Source organism: Nylanderia fulva, unplaced genomic scaffold, assembly GCF_048542155.1.
Source record: "Nylanderia fulva isolate GAGA-0341 unplaced genomic scaffold, ASM4854215v1 Scaffold14, whole genome shotgun sequence".
Lineage (NCBI taxonomy): Eukaryota > Metazoa > Arthropoda > Insecta > Hymenoptera > Formicidae > Nylanderia > Nylanderia fulva.
In genome coordinates, this window is record NW_028189622.1 from 2,102,204 (window position 1) to 2,119,853 (window position 17,650).

Consider the following 17,650-nt stretch of genomic DNA (forward strand, 5'->3'; position numbering starts at 1 on the left):
TTTGTGAAATTACTGATCTTCTTTTTCCTGTTCTTAAACTATCAATTATTACGTTTCGGTTAACGAAGATTCGAGATTCTCCGGAATATCGAATATCGTAGAACGCGAAATCAGGTGAGACGCTTTCGGTAGCTGCGTAGCTGAAATCCAATTTATCTCGACTCGGAATAATAAATCATTCGGTAGCGCGACACATTCGCTGTGTACTACACTTTGTTATGCAAAGTGTTTACACGATGATAAATCGTTATCGCGTCCGTGTCACTCGGGATTACACAGCATCCGGAGACGGACCATCTCGTAACTATCTTCTAACGAGCGTAGCGTGAACTTTGCGTGCATCATAACAAGGTGAAAATTATTTAGTTACTACCATATATCATATAATAATCATACAATTAACTACTGCGAGTATTTAATAAATATTATTCAATCAATTTTTAATCACACGGAGATTTTATTTTGTATGATGATACGAGTAAAGTGATTTTTCGAATACGAAACCCAGGGATAACCAGGATTGTACACGCAGGATAGCTCTCAGGGACGAAGAAGGAGAGATCCTCTCGAGAGATCCGTCAAATATTTGTTCTCGATTTAAAGCGAATTTCTGCGTTCTGACGACTGTTGTGAGTCCGCACCTCGTTGCTTTTTGGCTCGGTCGTCGTTCACGGTGTGTTTGATAAATATATTAGGAGGATGACGGTTTGTTTCGATAACAAGTATTTAACGGTCAAACGGGAAACTTTCGTTCTTTTCTTCTCCGCATGTTTTGTTTACCATCTGAAAGATAATCTACGGCTACTATCGTATTGTTTTTTCCGTTTCAACAATAATCATTACCCATTAGCATCTGACAGGCATACAAATTTAATTTTATAAATAGATTTTATATCGAAAAGTAGAATCATTATTTATTTTATAAGTTGAAGTAAAAATTATTCTTTATTAAAAGTAATTTTTTTTCTTGTGATATTTTAATATTGTCGAAAGTAATATATCTATTCATTATGTCATATTACAGTGATATGCAATGTAGTAGTATATAAATAGAATCAATAAACATAATATTAATTCTAAATAAATATTTTAAATTAATTCTAAATAAAAAAAAAATAAATATTAATTTTACACTTGTACACGCATCAATATATTCACATTAAATGAAAGTAATTTGATGAATCAGAATTATATGAAATTAAAAAATATTGAAATTAAATAACGGCTTTGATAATAAATTTGTATTTATACATCAGTCTTTTCGTTTTATCATATATTCCGCTATTTAATTTCAATATTTGAAAATCTCACATATAATTCTGATTTATCAAATTACTTAATCATTCTAAAAAGAGGATTTATCCAAGACATATAAATTTTAAATATTGAACAAATTTAATTAAATACGTAAGATTCGCGAAAATGTCTCCGGTCCTCATTCCCGCGGAATGCCATCCGAAAATATCGCGAGGTCCATAAATCAGTCGCTCGTACGATCGTTCGTCATCGAGTCGCGCATTACGCTCTTCTCGCGAGTTCTCCTAGGGCCCGCGAGAGCCCCCGATTATCCGATTGGAACCGGATTCCCTTTCGTCGATCGGCATTCCTCGGTTTTTTCGCGACACGAATATACCGCTCCAACGAATCTCCCTCTCGTTCTCGTGTGCTTGCGCGAGCGCCGCGTCCTTCTCGCGCGGTCCTCTGGGAACGAAGGGAGAACTCGCGGAGAAGAGGATGGCCGAGGACGACGGCGCGATTCACGAGGGGACAAAGACGGGCCAAGTGGAGGAGTAAAGAGGTAAAGAAGTGAGCGAGGATGGACAATGGTCTCGCTCAAAGCGTCACCCGTAAATCTCGTTGAGCGCGTATAATTTGTAAGTCGGCGGTCTCCCTCGGGCCTCCTTCGTTCTCCGGTGCAACCGCGTTGCCTGCCGTTGCGTTTCTTCCCTTTCTCGCTCCGGAGGGCCTTAACCGAGATGCACCGGAGTTCGTTCCACGTTCCAATCGCGGTATCCCTCCGTGTATTTCTTCGGAGTGTTATACATGTTGAATACGGTATACGTTTTTTATATCGATCGAGAGGGTGGAAAAAACAATCGATCGTGAAACTATTAGATTTTCTATGAGAGTTCCTGTAATGATAGAATTTTCAAATGAAGCTTAAAAAATAAAATCGAATTCAGAAAGGCGTGATTGATTTTAAAGCATAATTAAATGACTCAGTTATGTAATTCGCCGTCTCTTTCAGGAACGATACATATTAACATCCTCAGAAAATCCTTGGAAAAGAGCGTTTAACATAAAAAGATTTCTCATACACAAATCGAGTGCCTCGAAATTATTTTTCATAGACACATCCTACCTACGCTCACATTTTTTAATACGATCGTCTAATTTATGATTGCGCGATATATCGTTGCAGTTTCCCGCGATTTTTTCCTTCACACCAATCTACTATCTTGAATTTTGAACATTATTACGGAATTTTCCGTGAAATCGAGAGGATTATACCGCGATTATCAATTACGTCACGGACCATTCCGATATATATACGAGAGGGAGATTTCGTCGCGATTAATAATAATAAAAGTACCCGCGTTTTCACGCGTCTCTCCTTCGATCGCGGATAGTTATCTCGCGCGTGATCGATCGCGGACGTAAGCATCGGTGTATCGTAACGGCGAGTTCCCGTCGAGTTCCCGGCGATAATACGATAGCGGACTCGCGAACCCGGCCAATGGGCCGCGGTGGGCAGTCCGCGGCTACCATCCCGCTGGTTGGACAACCCGATTCGCTCTCCCCCACGCTCTCTCACCTGGACCATTCTCTCTCCCGAGCGTTCTCTCACCTGCCGTATATTCATAATCATAAGACCGCGAGCATGTGCGCGAGCGCGCGCATGCGCTTTCGCGGGGATGCATCGCGCGGGTGCAGCGGAGTTGCATTAGGAGCGACCACAGGTGCCGGATTTATTTGTTTGAAAAATTCGAGCGCGCACGTGCACACGCGTGTAATCGCGTGAGCCTGTCCGTGAAGAGACCGCCCCGTGTTATGCAACGGAGTGTTGTTGCGTTTGATGTCTTGTTTTCTGTAGAGCTTATATATAATCGCGGAAGCCCCGGATATCGAACACCTGGTCGTTGAGACTCGATGTTTACGTGCTTGTCGACTTATTAGTTTGAAAACTTTTCGACTTCTTTTCTTTTTTTTTTATTTCGAGTGAAATATATATGCTTGTTTGAAATTTTCGGGAAAAGTTGTATTCGGTGTAAAAATTTTGGAGTTTTGATTTTATTATGAGGAATATACGAGTTCTCTTATTTTTCTGAAAATATACGCCGTAGGCAGTTTGTAACTGATGATTTTTCGCTTAATGTACACGTGGTTTCACGAGCGCGGATCGATATTAGCGTCGGTGGGTTTGTTAAATTGGATTAAATTAAAATCAATTTAATTATACGTACTCTTTAATGCTATCTATAATAATTTGTGACGCGTTTCGCGCGGAAAGCCATACTTTACGACACGTTCATAATGTGAATATTATTAGTCCGGGTAGCGCGTAATAATTCTTGATTACTATAATTACGGTAGTTCCACGGTGTAATTTTAACGTAACTGATCGTATCGATCAGTGCTAAGGCGAGCTTGTAATCATCTCGTACGAATTTGATTCTCGGAACACGTCAAGCAAGATCTATGATATCTTCAATCTATATTATATTTTTTTTTATTCGATATGTTCAATTTAATCGCGCAACTTTTCACCGTGTATATAGGCAATTCGAATATATAATATAATACTTTCGTGCATGTATTAGAATAAATATCGAAAGAGAGTGAAAGCCTTTGGGAATGATCTATCATTGGGATTGATTCGAATTGATTCCGCAAGATCTCTCTTCTATCTCGGAATATTTCTTCTCGCGTGGGTGGAGAAATCCTCGATCTTTGTACTTGTAAAGCGAGTGGGTCGAAAACACGCATAATTTATCCACTTTTTTGCAAACTGCGCTTATCCTGCTTGATATGCATCCATCGCCTTGAATGCAAAATTTCTGAATTAAATATAGCGTCCCACTCTTTAGATTCTGGAGTCATAAATACACTCGATCATCTGTGAGACGGTCTCTACTATTTGTGAGACGGAAATACGACGTATAATTTATTGTGTATGCAAGATTGATAGATAAAAACCTGTGGAATGAGATTTTAGCGAGTGTTCATTTTTTGATAAAAATATTTGGCACATTAAATTTAACGTCATTTGTTCATTATGACGAAATTCTGATGTTAATGCAGATGTTAATTTTTTTTAGCGCGATCAGGTGTTAATAATACTTAATATTGGAGAAAAAAAAATCAGATCTCACAAAAAGTTTTATAGAAAAGATTTATCGTCAGGAATTCAGAGCGGTCATTTAACGGTTGTTGTAATCAACAAGCCTGCTCGGTTGAACTGTAATTACGATCGTTTCCGACAGTTTACGGTGACATTTGCCATAAGTACGTCGCGGCAAGATGAGTCGTAAAACGTTCGTGGATGATAACAGTGTGATGCGTCTGCTACTCTAATTACGGTTTTGTTGAAGCTTTAATAATACCGCGATATCTCGGGCAGATTTAATCGGTATAAACTTTTTACACAGCGAGAATCAGACCTGTCTCGTTTTCGACTCGCTTTGTTTAATCTCACTTTTCTGGAACACCGATAATTACTGCCCGTCATTTTGTAATTTATATATTATCTCGAAGCGTCATTGAACTTAGAGGTACATGAATATAAGTGCAATTTGAATTTGCAGTTGCGAATTATTTTGCAATTTTCTCTATCGTTTGCATACATGTTAAAAAATGTATTAATAAATAATACATTTATTCATTATTATTATTATTAATATAATTTAATATCATGTCACGAATATATTAAAAGATGCATAAAAAGTAATGATTTATTAAATTAATATTAAAATATCATATAACATTAAATATTATATAGTATTAAAAATATCATATAAACAATCTATATTTTTATTGAGAAAACAAACTTGTATCGAATGCCTCTGTATACCTTTGTCACAATTTTTCATCGACCATTACGTGGGGTACAATATTTAAACAGCTTAAAACGGTTCTCATAGTTTGCCCTTCGTATAGTTTATTTGTTACTTTTCTCTTTCTTTTTGGCGAGCGGCACTCTAAAGAAATGCTCGATTTGTCACGACGCGGTGCATGTCAATCATGGGCCGGGTCAAAATACGGCGGACATAATAACGGCAGTGAACCGGCAATGACACGGGTATCAGAAACGGGGTGGTTAACGACGGGTGTCCACGGTTGGGAAATGAGCTCCTCTCTTTGCGCGAAATGCAGCATGGCGTGACGCAACGGCACGCACCACGTGCGGACCACGCACAATGCTCGTAATAATTTTCTCTCCTCCTTTCTCGCGCCATCGTTCTTCTTTATTTCACCCTTCTTCCACTTCTCTCTCTCTCTCTCTCTTTCTTTGCCTTGACCTCCCTGGGACTCTCTCGCCTGATTCTCTCCTCTGTTAGCATCGCATTCGTGTACTACCGTGCCTATAAATGATTTACCGGACGTTTCCCCTACAGAGTGCAACATTGGTCATGGTTTCGTTGCGCCAATGGCACGGTGTTAATGCGACTTTATGTCGGGCGTGAACAAGTACGTGGCCCTTTTTCAATTTGTGAGCCCTCAGTCATTCTCCTCGCGTTTATATCCTTCTGTTCCTATTCGTTTAATTCTGATGGTCCTACGAACGAAATACATGTTGGAGAAAAATTATTGTTTTTATTATTATATAGGTATTTTTTCTGTTTGAAAATTATAATATCGATTTCCCGTTAAAGTGCCATATTCAAAATTTAGTATTTGGTAATATTTTTTTGAAAAGGGTTCTTTCAATTAATTTTTCGCGAAATATATTTCGATTGATATAATACTGATATTATAAATCATGCTCTTTCAACGTTGCGTTTATTTATTATCGATTAATCCAGAAGTGACGTAATTTTGGAATGCATGTTACATTATTATTGGGCGTATCATTGTATGCAGTTATAACGAGTTACGATCGATTTTGATGGAATGTCAGGGCTAAAAAAGGGAGGGAAAGAAAAAAAGCATCATTCTCTGTGTGCTTGGACATGCCAGAGGAAGAATTTTAAATTATTTTAGGAGCACGTGCAGGACGCATCTGCTATGTACGGAATTTCAAGACCTCGGCGCTATCACATGTCCGAACTTTATCGGTCATTCCTATTATTTGGTTTGATCAAGGCGAACGCATGCCACGAATAATTCATTACATCGAGCGTGAAAACTCGCGCACGAATTCTGAATCCTCGACTCCGAAAAAGTTGATTAAAAATTCGCACAATATTGTAACGAGATACCTATTTTTTTCTGTTGCTTGATTCGACATTCAAGTTTAAGCAAAGCATGAATTCTTCGCGATTCACAAAAAGGACTATCCAAAACGTAACCCGGGCCCGGTGACCCTTGCCACTAATTTGTTCAGGACATTCTCAGGTTGAATCAATTTGCTTCTTCTCTACCTATGGTTCTCGGTCCATATATAATTTCATATGCTATTATAACTCGATTTTCTTGGTCTATATTCCTGGATTTAAATATTTAATTAACGAAAAAGATTCTGAGAAGAGAGATTCGCTTAAATTAAAAGTGTTATAATTTTGCGAATTAAAAGGAAATTGAGTTGCACAAAATTAAGTCGTCTAAACAAAAATGTAAAAATAATCTTATCTCATTATAAAATACTCGTTTCGCGAATGTATTTATTAATTAAATTTAAATGAGTTTTGTGAAGACATTCAAAGAATGCAATTTAGACTGTTTCAGCTCTAAGCAGTTCGATTTTTTCGGGAAGAATATTCTTCGTCACGCATTCGCGGTCGCGAAGAAAGTGAACTAGAGTCAGGAACAGGCGCGTAAAATGAGCACGCGTCCGGAACCACTTTGGCACACGTGAACTCAGTGATAGAGTGGCTCCGTTTCGTCGTGTTACTCCTTTTCGTCATCTTCTCGTCGTGATACGACGCCGCTGTCTGCCTCACGTCGTCGAGTAACAAGAGGATGATTTAAATCGAACGCGCATATTTAGCAGCCAGGAGCTGTTGTGACTTTCTACTTCCGCCCGTCATTCTTTCATAAAGCGCTTTCTCCCTTCTCTCTTTCTCTATATCGCGGCGACTTCTTCGAGATAATCTGGATAATCACTTTTATCCAGTGCGTCACGTTCCAGATATTTTCATGTTCCTTTACAGTCTCATTGGATATATCTGCGATGTGACATCTAATCTATTTTCTTTTCTTTGGGAGAAAATGATTCTCGTTTTAAATCTTGTTTTAATCATGACCTCATAACTTGATGCAGAAGTGTTTCCTCTGAATCTCTAAATTAATTCATTGCGTACGAAGTAACATACTAGCAGATGAAAAAAGTGACGATAAACTGTTTGATCCTGAAATTTCCGATTTTCTTTCTCCCGTGACCTCTCTCTTTCTACGCGTCAATTTTTATCCGCGAAATATTTGAGGAATCTACTTGCGAGCCTATCAACTTGTCTTCCCGTTCTCTTGCTTCTTTTCGCGGACCCATTCGCTGAGAGAAGCGATCCCTTTTCTTTTTCCCGCTCTATGGCAGACGTTTCTCCCTTTCTCTCTCCTTCGTTCATTCGTTCGTTCTGCAAACCGGCCGGTCGACCGAAAGAGTCCAGCAACATTGCTCTCTCGTCACTGTCTATCCGAGCAGACAGCGTGGAGCTGCCTTCGAGCAAAGTGAGGGCGTCTAATGAGGCAATAAATAAGTCGACCGCCCTAACCGGCCTCTCCACGCTTTTCGTTCGCGACGCGAACGTGTCCATCCTCGAGTTCTTTTCTTGCCTCCGCGTACGCGAGGTAGGGCCTCCTCGATTCTAGTCGGGTCTTCTTCTCTTACCCTCTCGGCCGTTTCGCTGACTCCGATTGTCGTCGATTAAACCGAGTCTTCCCTCGAGTTTTTTTCCTCTATATAGCGGATCCCGCGAGATTTTTGCGAGGGTAACTTTGCAAGAAAAGAGGTACGAGCATATATAATATAAGATTGACAGGATCTGTTAAGCCTGTTGTGTTTTTAAATTCGTCACGATAGATTTTGTTTCGATAAGTGAGTTGTTCACGAAAATTCATACGTCGCCATGAAACCTTGTAATTAAATGTTTCATACATGAAAGAAGGAATTAAATTTTTTAAATTCTTTTATAAGTTATTGCGCGCATCCCTGACAATTATTTTAAGCGAAACGAATAAAGTGTCGGTGTAAATGCAAACGAATAATGTCTGTCCTCGATTCTAGTCGGGTCTTTTTTTCTTATCCTCTCGGCCGTTTCGCTGACTCCGATTGTCGACGATTAAACCGAGTCTTCCCTCGAGTTTTTTTCCTCTATATAGCGGATCCCGCGAGATTTTTGCGAGGGTAACTTTGTAAGAAAAGAGGTACAAGCATATATAGTATACGATTGACAGGATCTGTTAAGCCTGTTGTGTTTTTAAATTCGTCACGATAGATTTTGTTTCGATAAGTGAGTTGTTCACGAAAATTCATACGCCGTCATGAAACCTTGTATAATTAAATGTTTTATATATGAAAGAAGGAATTAAATTTTTTTTAATTCCTTTAAGTTATTGCGCGCATCCCTGACAATTATTTTAAGCGAAACGAATAAAGCGTCGGTGTAAATGCAAACGAATAATGTCTGTCCGTAGAAAGTTACAAAGTAGCAATCGGCACAGACGGAAGACGAATGGCAAAACGTAGCTTCTGACCATTCCAACTCCCATTAACTCGCCTCCGGCGATATTAATAGGCGCGGGTGCAAAACGTCCGCGTATAAGCGGCGCTCGTCAAACGCGACGTGTTTGCTATAACGTCGTAACTTTATTATCCGCCTCGAGGATTGGTCTTTTAGTATCGACGCACAGCGGCCCTGCCGTTTATTTAACTAACCAGGGTGAGATACGCTACGAAACAATCTTTGAAGTCAAAAGGTCGAGTAAACTTTCGACTACAGAGGCTACACCTTCGTCTTCTCTCACGACATACTTTATCCCGGAAATTATTGTATCATTAAAAATTAATGAATCCAATAAAATAGTAGAGCGAGACACACTTTGATGAATTTTTGCCGCGAGTGGCGCCAAGTTTTATTTTAATTTATTTCTTACACTTCGATCCGCGATTTATTGATGATCACTATTTTTAAATCGTTTGGGCCATGTGCGCTCTCCGACAGAAATCGATTGATAACGTCATAGCGCGACCATAAAATTCACGGCAACGCGCAGCCGAATATTTGAATATGAATATCGTTTTATTGTGGGCCATTTAGAGATATCTAGCTTATCGTTTTATTATTATTTCTCAAATTGTCTATGTAAATATACACGACCAGAAATCGAATGTGTAAATTATATATTTTAAGGTTCGCACATTCGCAAAAAATGTGGAAATCTAAAAATTTATTTGAACAGGCCTTGTGTATAAAGCGCTATTCGTGAATGTTTACCATCTTCTCAGCAGGAGCATATCTACACTTCCACTTTTGCCCACTCCTATAAAATTCATCATAAGGCTTCTTTACACCGTCACAATAAGCCACATTTAATACAATGTTTAACTTCTTGCGTACAAGCGCGACTTTTCTCGGAAGAGCTATATCTATGTCATTCATCCATTATCTTGCGGCTAGAAGTTTCGTTGCGTTCTCGCGTAGATTGATGCCAAGTCGAGAAATAGTACATACATTAGTTCCAAGAAGAGTTACTTCGTAACAGCTGGTCGTGATCTAGGAAAGCTGGGAAATACTCGTATGTATAAGATGGAAGATTGAGGACATTAGAAAAAAAAATGAAGCATTTATATAAGACTGCGGGATGGAAAATTAAAATTGCACTCGAGGGAAGGAAGATGTAGGCATATATTAAGCCGAGAATTTTAATAATATATTTATAAATTTTAAATATGCCGCATACGCAAGTGTTTTTCGATACGATAACAGGGTATACCGTTTTTTTCCTTCGACGCTTGTCGTCCGTCAGACTCTATCGGGATCGGGGTCTTTAACAGGAATATCGACAAGTCCAAATTCCTGCGCGGCTTGTAGTCTGTCAGTGGGTCTGATCATCCCGCGAGACATTACATACGCTATATTTTGCTCCAAGGAGAGAAAGAGAGAAGGCTCTTTTTTTTTTTCGAGATCGAGGAATTTCTCGTGAATTTTCGTTTGTCAGTAGACTTAATCATCCCACGAGACATTACACGCGCTATATTTTGCTCCAAGGAGAGAAAGAGAAGAGACTCTTTTTTTCCTTTATCTCTTCTCATCTCTTTGTCTCGCTCATGGAATTGCTCTTCGAGATCGAGGAATTTCTCGCGAATTTCCGTTTGTATATCATCTCGTCTATCGTTCTTGCCGTCGTCGCCATTCTCCGAGGTAGCAATTCTCTTCGCCCAAATGACGATGTCACTCTCGTGCACGACTCTCCGCGTCGTATTATCTCCGTCGCTTCTTATTCCCCGTTCGTGCAGAACGAAAAGACGTCGGGCAGCGCGAGCAACCGTCCTTAACGGAATTATTGCCATTAAGGTCGTTGCATTCCCGAGAGGCCGTCGTGTGTACGCACCCCGGCATCCTACCGACGCAGAACTAATGATCTTAATTAACGTTTCGTAACGAAGGTCGCCCAGACTGTCCTCTTTCTTTTTCTTCCTCTCCATTTTCTCTCCTCCAACCCTGCCTGCGTCGTAATCGTTTCTCTCTTTACCTTTCCGCCTTCGTCCGCGCTTCTTTCGCGCTCATCTTCCTCTACTTCTCTTCTCCTGGTACTCTTCTGCCTCCGAGTCGTCGTCCTCCTCAACTTCGTAGTTCCCACCGCTCTCGCGCACTCACTCCGGAGTTCCATTCCGCTTGATTTTTCTTTTCCTTTTTTTCTTTTTGCACTCTCTCGCAGCGCAATCATCCGACCGTCTCCTGCCTCTTCGCACTCTCTCGGCACACTCGTTCGTTTCTTTCCGTTTCTCTAGATCGTCTTCTTTTCCTCCCTCCTCGGAAACATTTCTCTTTTCTTCACGGCTTCCTTTTTCGTTTATAGGATTGGTTACGTCGGAGCTTTAATTATATCGGTAATGGCGTTAGCGTGTTCAGATTCGAGTGTCGTAGCGTAATCGTCCTTCTTCTTCCTCCTCGTCGAGTTCTTTTCCTTCTCGTTCGTTATTAGAGTTCCGCGGGATACAATCGTGATTTCGCCCTATTACTCTTCGTCACCTTCCTTGGACTGTTTCGTTCAATCATTAAAACCGCCGTAATAAAGTTTATTGGTGTGTTGTGCCGCTGGATAACGTCTCTGAAGATGTCTGGTATATATTTAGAGCAAAGAAAGAGAAAAGTAAAAATCGTGAAGAATAACGACTTTCCTCGGCATAATAATCCTACATTGCGTCGACCGCAATTGCATGCCACGATTGCTATATAATTCATTCATTGTTATCGTAATAAATTATTAAACTGACCACATAGAGAAAATTAGTCACAATTGAATGAAGTGTACAAGAATTTAAGGCGTTTTTCTTAATAATTTATTGTTTTATTATTATTATTAACTCGTTAGAATGCAAGATTTAATTAACCATGTAGCAGATGCGAAAAATTAATAATATCAAGGAATACGTGTCGGGGAATGATAAATTTGTCAGGCAATAATAAAGTAAATCTGACTTGTCTGTAAATGGCGAGGCTTTGACTGATTTATGAGACACGATGGTTATGCGCTTTAAGAGAAATAAATTCTGATACAAACACGTGTGATTAATCGCGAGAATCGGAGCTGCGATGAGACACAACACTTATACCTGCTCCAAAGAGAGGGAGAAAGAGTTACCATAGATCTATCGAGCTCTAAGAGAAACGAATAAGCATAAACCGCGAGAACTTCGCTTAATCTTGCGCTAGTGTAAAATTGTCTCTTCTACATTGCGACTGAGAAAATATTGTGCGGTTAAATAATTGCTAATTTAGCTGACATCATTTCAATTTTTTACGTTGAAGCTGCTTCATTTTTTGTCCTCGAAAAGTGCTATATTAATATTTTTCTAATTATTGCTAAGAAATTACCGAATTTTTGAACAGATGCGCAAAATGCATATACATGTGTATTTGAAAATTGGATTTTTGGTTAATTTTTACAGGACCGTAGGAAGCACACTGGTCATGGATCCGATGCTCGTCTGTAAGAAAATACGAAGACTGAAGGGGAAACTTGCTGATATTTGCCGTAAAGAGCCATCCCTGTTGAAAGAAATTGCAAGAGGTGTCCAAGTAGGTACTAGGGAATGTCAATATCAATTCCGGAATCGAAGGTGGAACTGCACGACCATCAGGAGATCTCTGAAGAAGATGCTGCTCCGCGGTAAGTTTCATCGAATTACACAAATTTGACGAAAAAAATCCAATTAACAGATTTACAAATCCAGAATTCTAAAAGCAATTAAAATTCCAGACATAATTCGATCAAAGCCGGACTTGTATATATTTATTAATCGGATTTTTTTTTCTTACTAAATATTATTATTTCTCGTATGAGAAACGTGGGGGACAAATTAAACATTATTCGCGCGGATTTAAACCTCACCGCGTCCTTTTGCGCACATCGGATACTCGATCCCGTAATAATTCGTGAATCCGGTTCGCATTATTCGCGAGTCACGGGCGCAAGATCGAGGCTCTATTCCGGGCCTCGCCCTCTCGCCGAGAAAAGGATTTCGGGTCCCGCGGAGCCCTTTTCAGGAGCGAGAAAAGAGCCTAAGCACGACAATGCACACACTAGCGGCAGATTACAGGGCGCTACTCGTTCGACATTAGGCGAACCGGATGTCGATTACACACTCCCCTACGGGCCCCTGAGGGCGATTCGTTACGATTAAATGCCGGTGCGCGATCGGCACACCTCCAGAATGGGCTACTTCTTTAGGACCTTTAAGGACCTTTCTACGTGCGAGGCCTCTCTTTCTCTCTCTCCTCATGTCGAGTCTGACGTTGACCACTCTATACCGATTCGAGTGTATTAACGATCGTAAAACACGATGCGCACAATAGCCTCGATATTTTTACTTCGGATAATCGACGATTATTCGGTCAAAAAATTATTAAACATTGCTTTCCTTATATATGTCGTGTTTTACACTTTTATTTCAATTATATTCACATCTAGTCATCACTTTTTTCTTCGAAAATGATATATATATATATATGACGGAAGAGAGTTATATCTTTATAAAAATATTGAAGGTAAACGAGGGAGAAATTTAAAAAAAATTGACAAGAATTTACATATATATATTTTTATTGTAACGTTTTATGATATAAGTTTATTCCGTTGACTCTGAAGTTTGGATACATTACAGAGATGCGCGCGCGAATAAGTGGTAATTATTTTTAAATTAACCTTAATGGGAGATCTCTTGGATGTACAGTTTCGGTGGCTAGGAAAGAGAGATAATGACTACTGTCTTTAATGGTAGGACTATTTCGACACGTATACAACTATGAAATCAAACTGTAAGGTGTCATAGCAAACAGCAGCGTGTAAAAATATGATAATAATGATAATCGCTATTACCAACTACGAGAGTGATGGGAATGTTGGGAAATAAAAGTTCAAGGAACTACGTCAATTATAGATCATTCATGTCTAGACCCGCGTTCGTGCCATTATCATCTGTGTGTCAACAAATTGATTCTCGGTGACTTGCTTGTTTCATCAGCGATTTACACCAAAAATAAAGGTGATTATACCAAAACAAAGAGAAAAATTTGATCAAATTTTGTTAGCTCTCAATAATATTCCTAAATAATATTTCTATGACAAATAAAAGATATAAAAGAGACTACATTTATATATGAAACTTTTTATTTATAGGACTGTCAAATTATTTTTCTCCTCGAGAGATCGCATGAGATATAAAATAATTTTATTCCATCTTATTTTTTATATTCCAATGTAGCGCAGGACTAGTAATTTTTTCTTTGTAATATATTTGCACGAAATACACCTATTGAGTCGCGGACTACGGGAATCTGTAAACAAGCGCGAACGGATTTCAGCTAGACCATCGATCGATTGATTCTTACATATATTTCAAATACTTCTTTCCTTTTCTGTCTTTTTTTGCTCCACGAGGTAAATCCGAACCCGAAACGCTTGACGAAAAGTGAAGCTGTCCGCGTGACTCGATACATTAATTCCGGATGATTGGCCACGACAACTAAATCGAAGACAGCATGTCCAATAGACTGTGCTGATCTCTAGGACTCGCTATCAGATCGGTGTCTTATGGTAGCTTGACAGATTGACACTGTCCGTCGGATATTAGTGGCTATATGTTCCCCTAATTAAAGCCTCACTGCCACGACGGGCCGTGCCTCGGTCGCGTTTTCTCTTTCATCCGCGCTCTCGCGATCTAGAGATCGCCGTCAATCCCATCGATCGTGATTCGATGCAGGATCGTCGAGGGCCTCCTCAGGTAAGATGTTAAGCGCGGACGCGCGTGGAATCCACGCCCGACGATCGATGATCGAATTAAGCACGACACCGCCGAGGATGCCTGACGATCGGCATTCGCTCTCTTCGTGAGATGCGGGAGATAGTATATTATTAACGAGACAGCGCGTCCATCGGCCCAAATAAAGCGAGTTTAATTAAGCGAATTAGTCTCACACTCGGTGCTCCCATTTATTTTTGTTCATATTTCAGATGTTTAAATTTTCTGAACTTTCTGAAATTTTTCGAACAATATTCTGTCATTATTTCCTATCATACACATACATACTATTGGATAATGTTCAATGTTGAATGATTTATATAAAATAACTGCTTAAAATATGAAGAAATTCTTTAGAAATATCTAGTTTTGGATCGAATAAATATCTAAATATTTGATGGATTTCCTGATGTGTATGGACACATCTATGCATGACTGTGCTGTGTATTGAATGTACATACCGATTGTTCGGCACTTTAATTACGATACTTCTCGCGAGACAAATGCTGTAATACTGTTTTACGATCAGTTCGGCATCGTCGAGATAAGCTGATGGAATAATCGAATACAAATTGCGCTTAAAAGCATCTTGCTGACACGCTCCGCGTGTCTTCAGTCGAAATAAGATCGACGCGATCCTAGAGCGCGCTGTAATATCTAAGATTAACGACGCGTAATACTTGATTTTCAGCGTGTCGGCATTTTAATTGAATTCCAATTAACGTAGCATGCGTAATACGCGAGAGATGTAACGAAAAGCTACTTAGGTATCGATTAAATCACTTGGAAATCAATTGGAATATTTTACGTATAAACAATATATGATCGCATTATTTGATTAAATCCTACATTATGACTTTAAAAATTTTATATTTTCATATTTATTATTTTTTAAAATTATTTTTTTAATAATTATATTTTTTAATAATAATGATATTTATTATTATTAATATTTAAAGATAGGGAATTTAATTATAATTATTCACATTTGAAAAAAATATGTTTTAAAAATCTGTAAATCTCCGAATATACCTTCTTTGATATCATAAAAAAAAATGTCGGTTTTAATTTTTTTCATTTGATTAAGAACATCGCTATCGGATTCATGGAGTTGAAATTTATGCAGCTGGCAGGTGAGGACTTAATTTGCGTTCCACCTGGCACTTACAACCTCCTAGCCTATCAACCTCTTCGCCTCACCCCATAAAGACGCATCATAAAAACGACAAAATCAGATTGTATGCTTCATCGGATAATCGTAAAATTCGTGGTGGTATTTACGTCGTGTTGTAAATAATTTGTAGTCTTTGCTTTATGCGGTGATTTCCTATTAGGTACGAATGTATTCATCTTCGTATGTGATGAATTATTATTTCACAGCACTTGTGTCAGATAAAGCAACAAATATCCTTTTTATCTTCCATTAAATGCTCAAATCGCATTTAATGGTAACGAGAGATTAAGACAATAAAAATCATTATATTTACAAATACCAAGGAAAAATGTTAAGATTTACATAAATAAATATATTCGGATATAATAAATAAACGATAATATAATTAGGTCAATATTAAGAATAAAAAGTACACGTGATAACTCAGTTCGTCTGGGGAGAATCGTTTTGTATAGCGAAGGATTCACAATGCAGCCAAAAATGTACACTCTAAATGGTGGGTTTCACGGGAAAAGGCTGGACCGCAGATATATAAATCTCGTCTATATAGGTACTGGATGCGCTTTGGACGCTGTGGATCGATGACAGGGACCGTAATGTGTTAACCGCTCGTTCCGGGTGACAATTCTCGCCATCGTCATTTATCTGCGACTCCGCTTGCGGACAACTCGCCCTGGGACGTCCTGTGTAAACGTTACATCGTTTTTTATTGGGCCGTCCCTTGGCAGCGGCTTGTGTGTGTTCTCACTTCCGTATTTTGGGCATTGTATCCTTATTGAATTGCCATTATTAACATTTTATTATTATATTATTATATTGATATTAACTATTAATTATTAATAATGTTATTTTTAAGTATAATATTAACTATTATACTTTAAAATAACGTTATTAATAATTTGCTATTGTGTTTTTTTTGTTCACAATTGATTCTTCAGTCGAGAGTTGAATTTGTTAGATTCTTTCATCTTAAAATAATTTATTTATTATTATTTTATTGATCAAATTTATAGGTTTCGAATATTTTTTCCATCTCATACATATAAAATTAGAGCATTTCTATATATTTTAAATGTGTAAAATTGAAATTGCGCGTACAGAAATTATATCGGAGGAAAGAAAAATGCATTAGTTATCTATCGCTATTCATCTTTAGCGTAATAGTTCGTTTGTTACGAGTGCAGAATTTGGTGAATAGGATCCATTGATACACGTCGAGACTATTATCTATTACAAGCTGAAGACAGATCGCCGTTGGAAATCTCGGTAGAAGGAATATACGAGTTTCGAAGGGCCACCCGTCTTGATCAGAAAGATTTCAAGCAACACGTGGGGTCTAGCTACCGAATCCTGGTGTTCGATTGGTTGTCACCAATGTAATTTTTCTTAGGAATTTAGAAAGAAGAGAGTTTTATGAGAAATGTGAAAGCAAATGTCCTTCCTCTTTCAACAGGATAAGATAACAAATGGTCTAACCGTTTTCAGCAGATTTCTTTGTGTGACACAAACCAGGTTAAGATAATAAAATAATATTTCGTTAAAAACAGCAGAGGCATTAAAAAGGAAATAATGACAGTATTGAGAAAGCAATAACACATTATATATATATATATATAGTATATAATACAATATGTTCCGTTAGTATTTTTGGATGAGCAATCTATGGAGGATCAGAATTATTTCAATGCGATAAAAATGAGAAGAAAAAAAAACTTTTTTTCAAATTGTCCAGTTACGTACTCGAGGTTATTCGGTAATGTTCCATTACTCATGGAGATATGTGTCACGAGGGGTCTCTCTTTCCCAAGCCGAAAATTCGACTGACGATACATCAGAGGTCGATGTCGCTTTATCTA

At 38.5% G+C, this 17,650-nt stretch overlaps 1 protein-coding gene across 3 annotated transcripts in view; it reads left to right on the forward strand.

Annotated features, from left to right (window-relative positions):
* LOC114929274 (Wnt oncogene analog 6) overlaps positions 1-17,650 on the forward strand; it is a 56,141-nt gene that overhangs the window by 24,711 nt on the left and 13,780 nt on the right. For 2 of the 3 annotated variants that reach the window (XM_085480133.1, XM_029300761.2), the window contains one exon: positions 12,269-12,489. In XM_085480133.1, the coding sequence (XP_085336259.1) occupies positions 12,269-12,489 (221 nt within the window). Of the gene's footprint in view, positions 1-262; positions 352-12,268; positions 12,490-17,650 lie in introns of those variants that run through there. The other variant, XM_085480134.1, reaches the window with a different exon arrangement.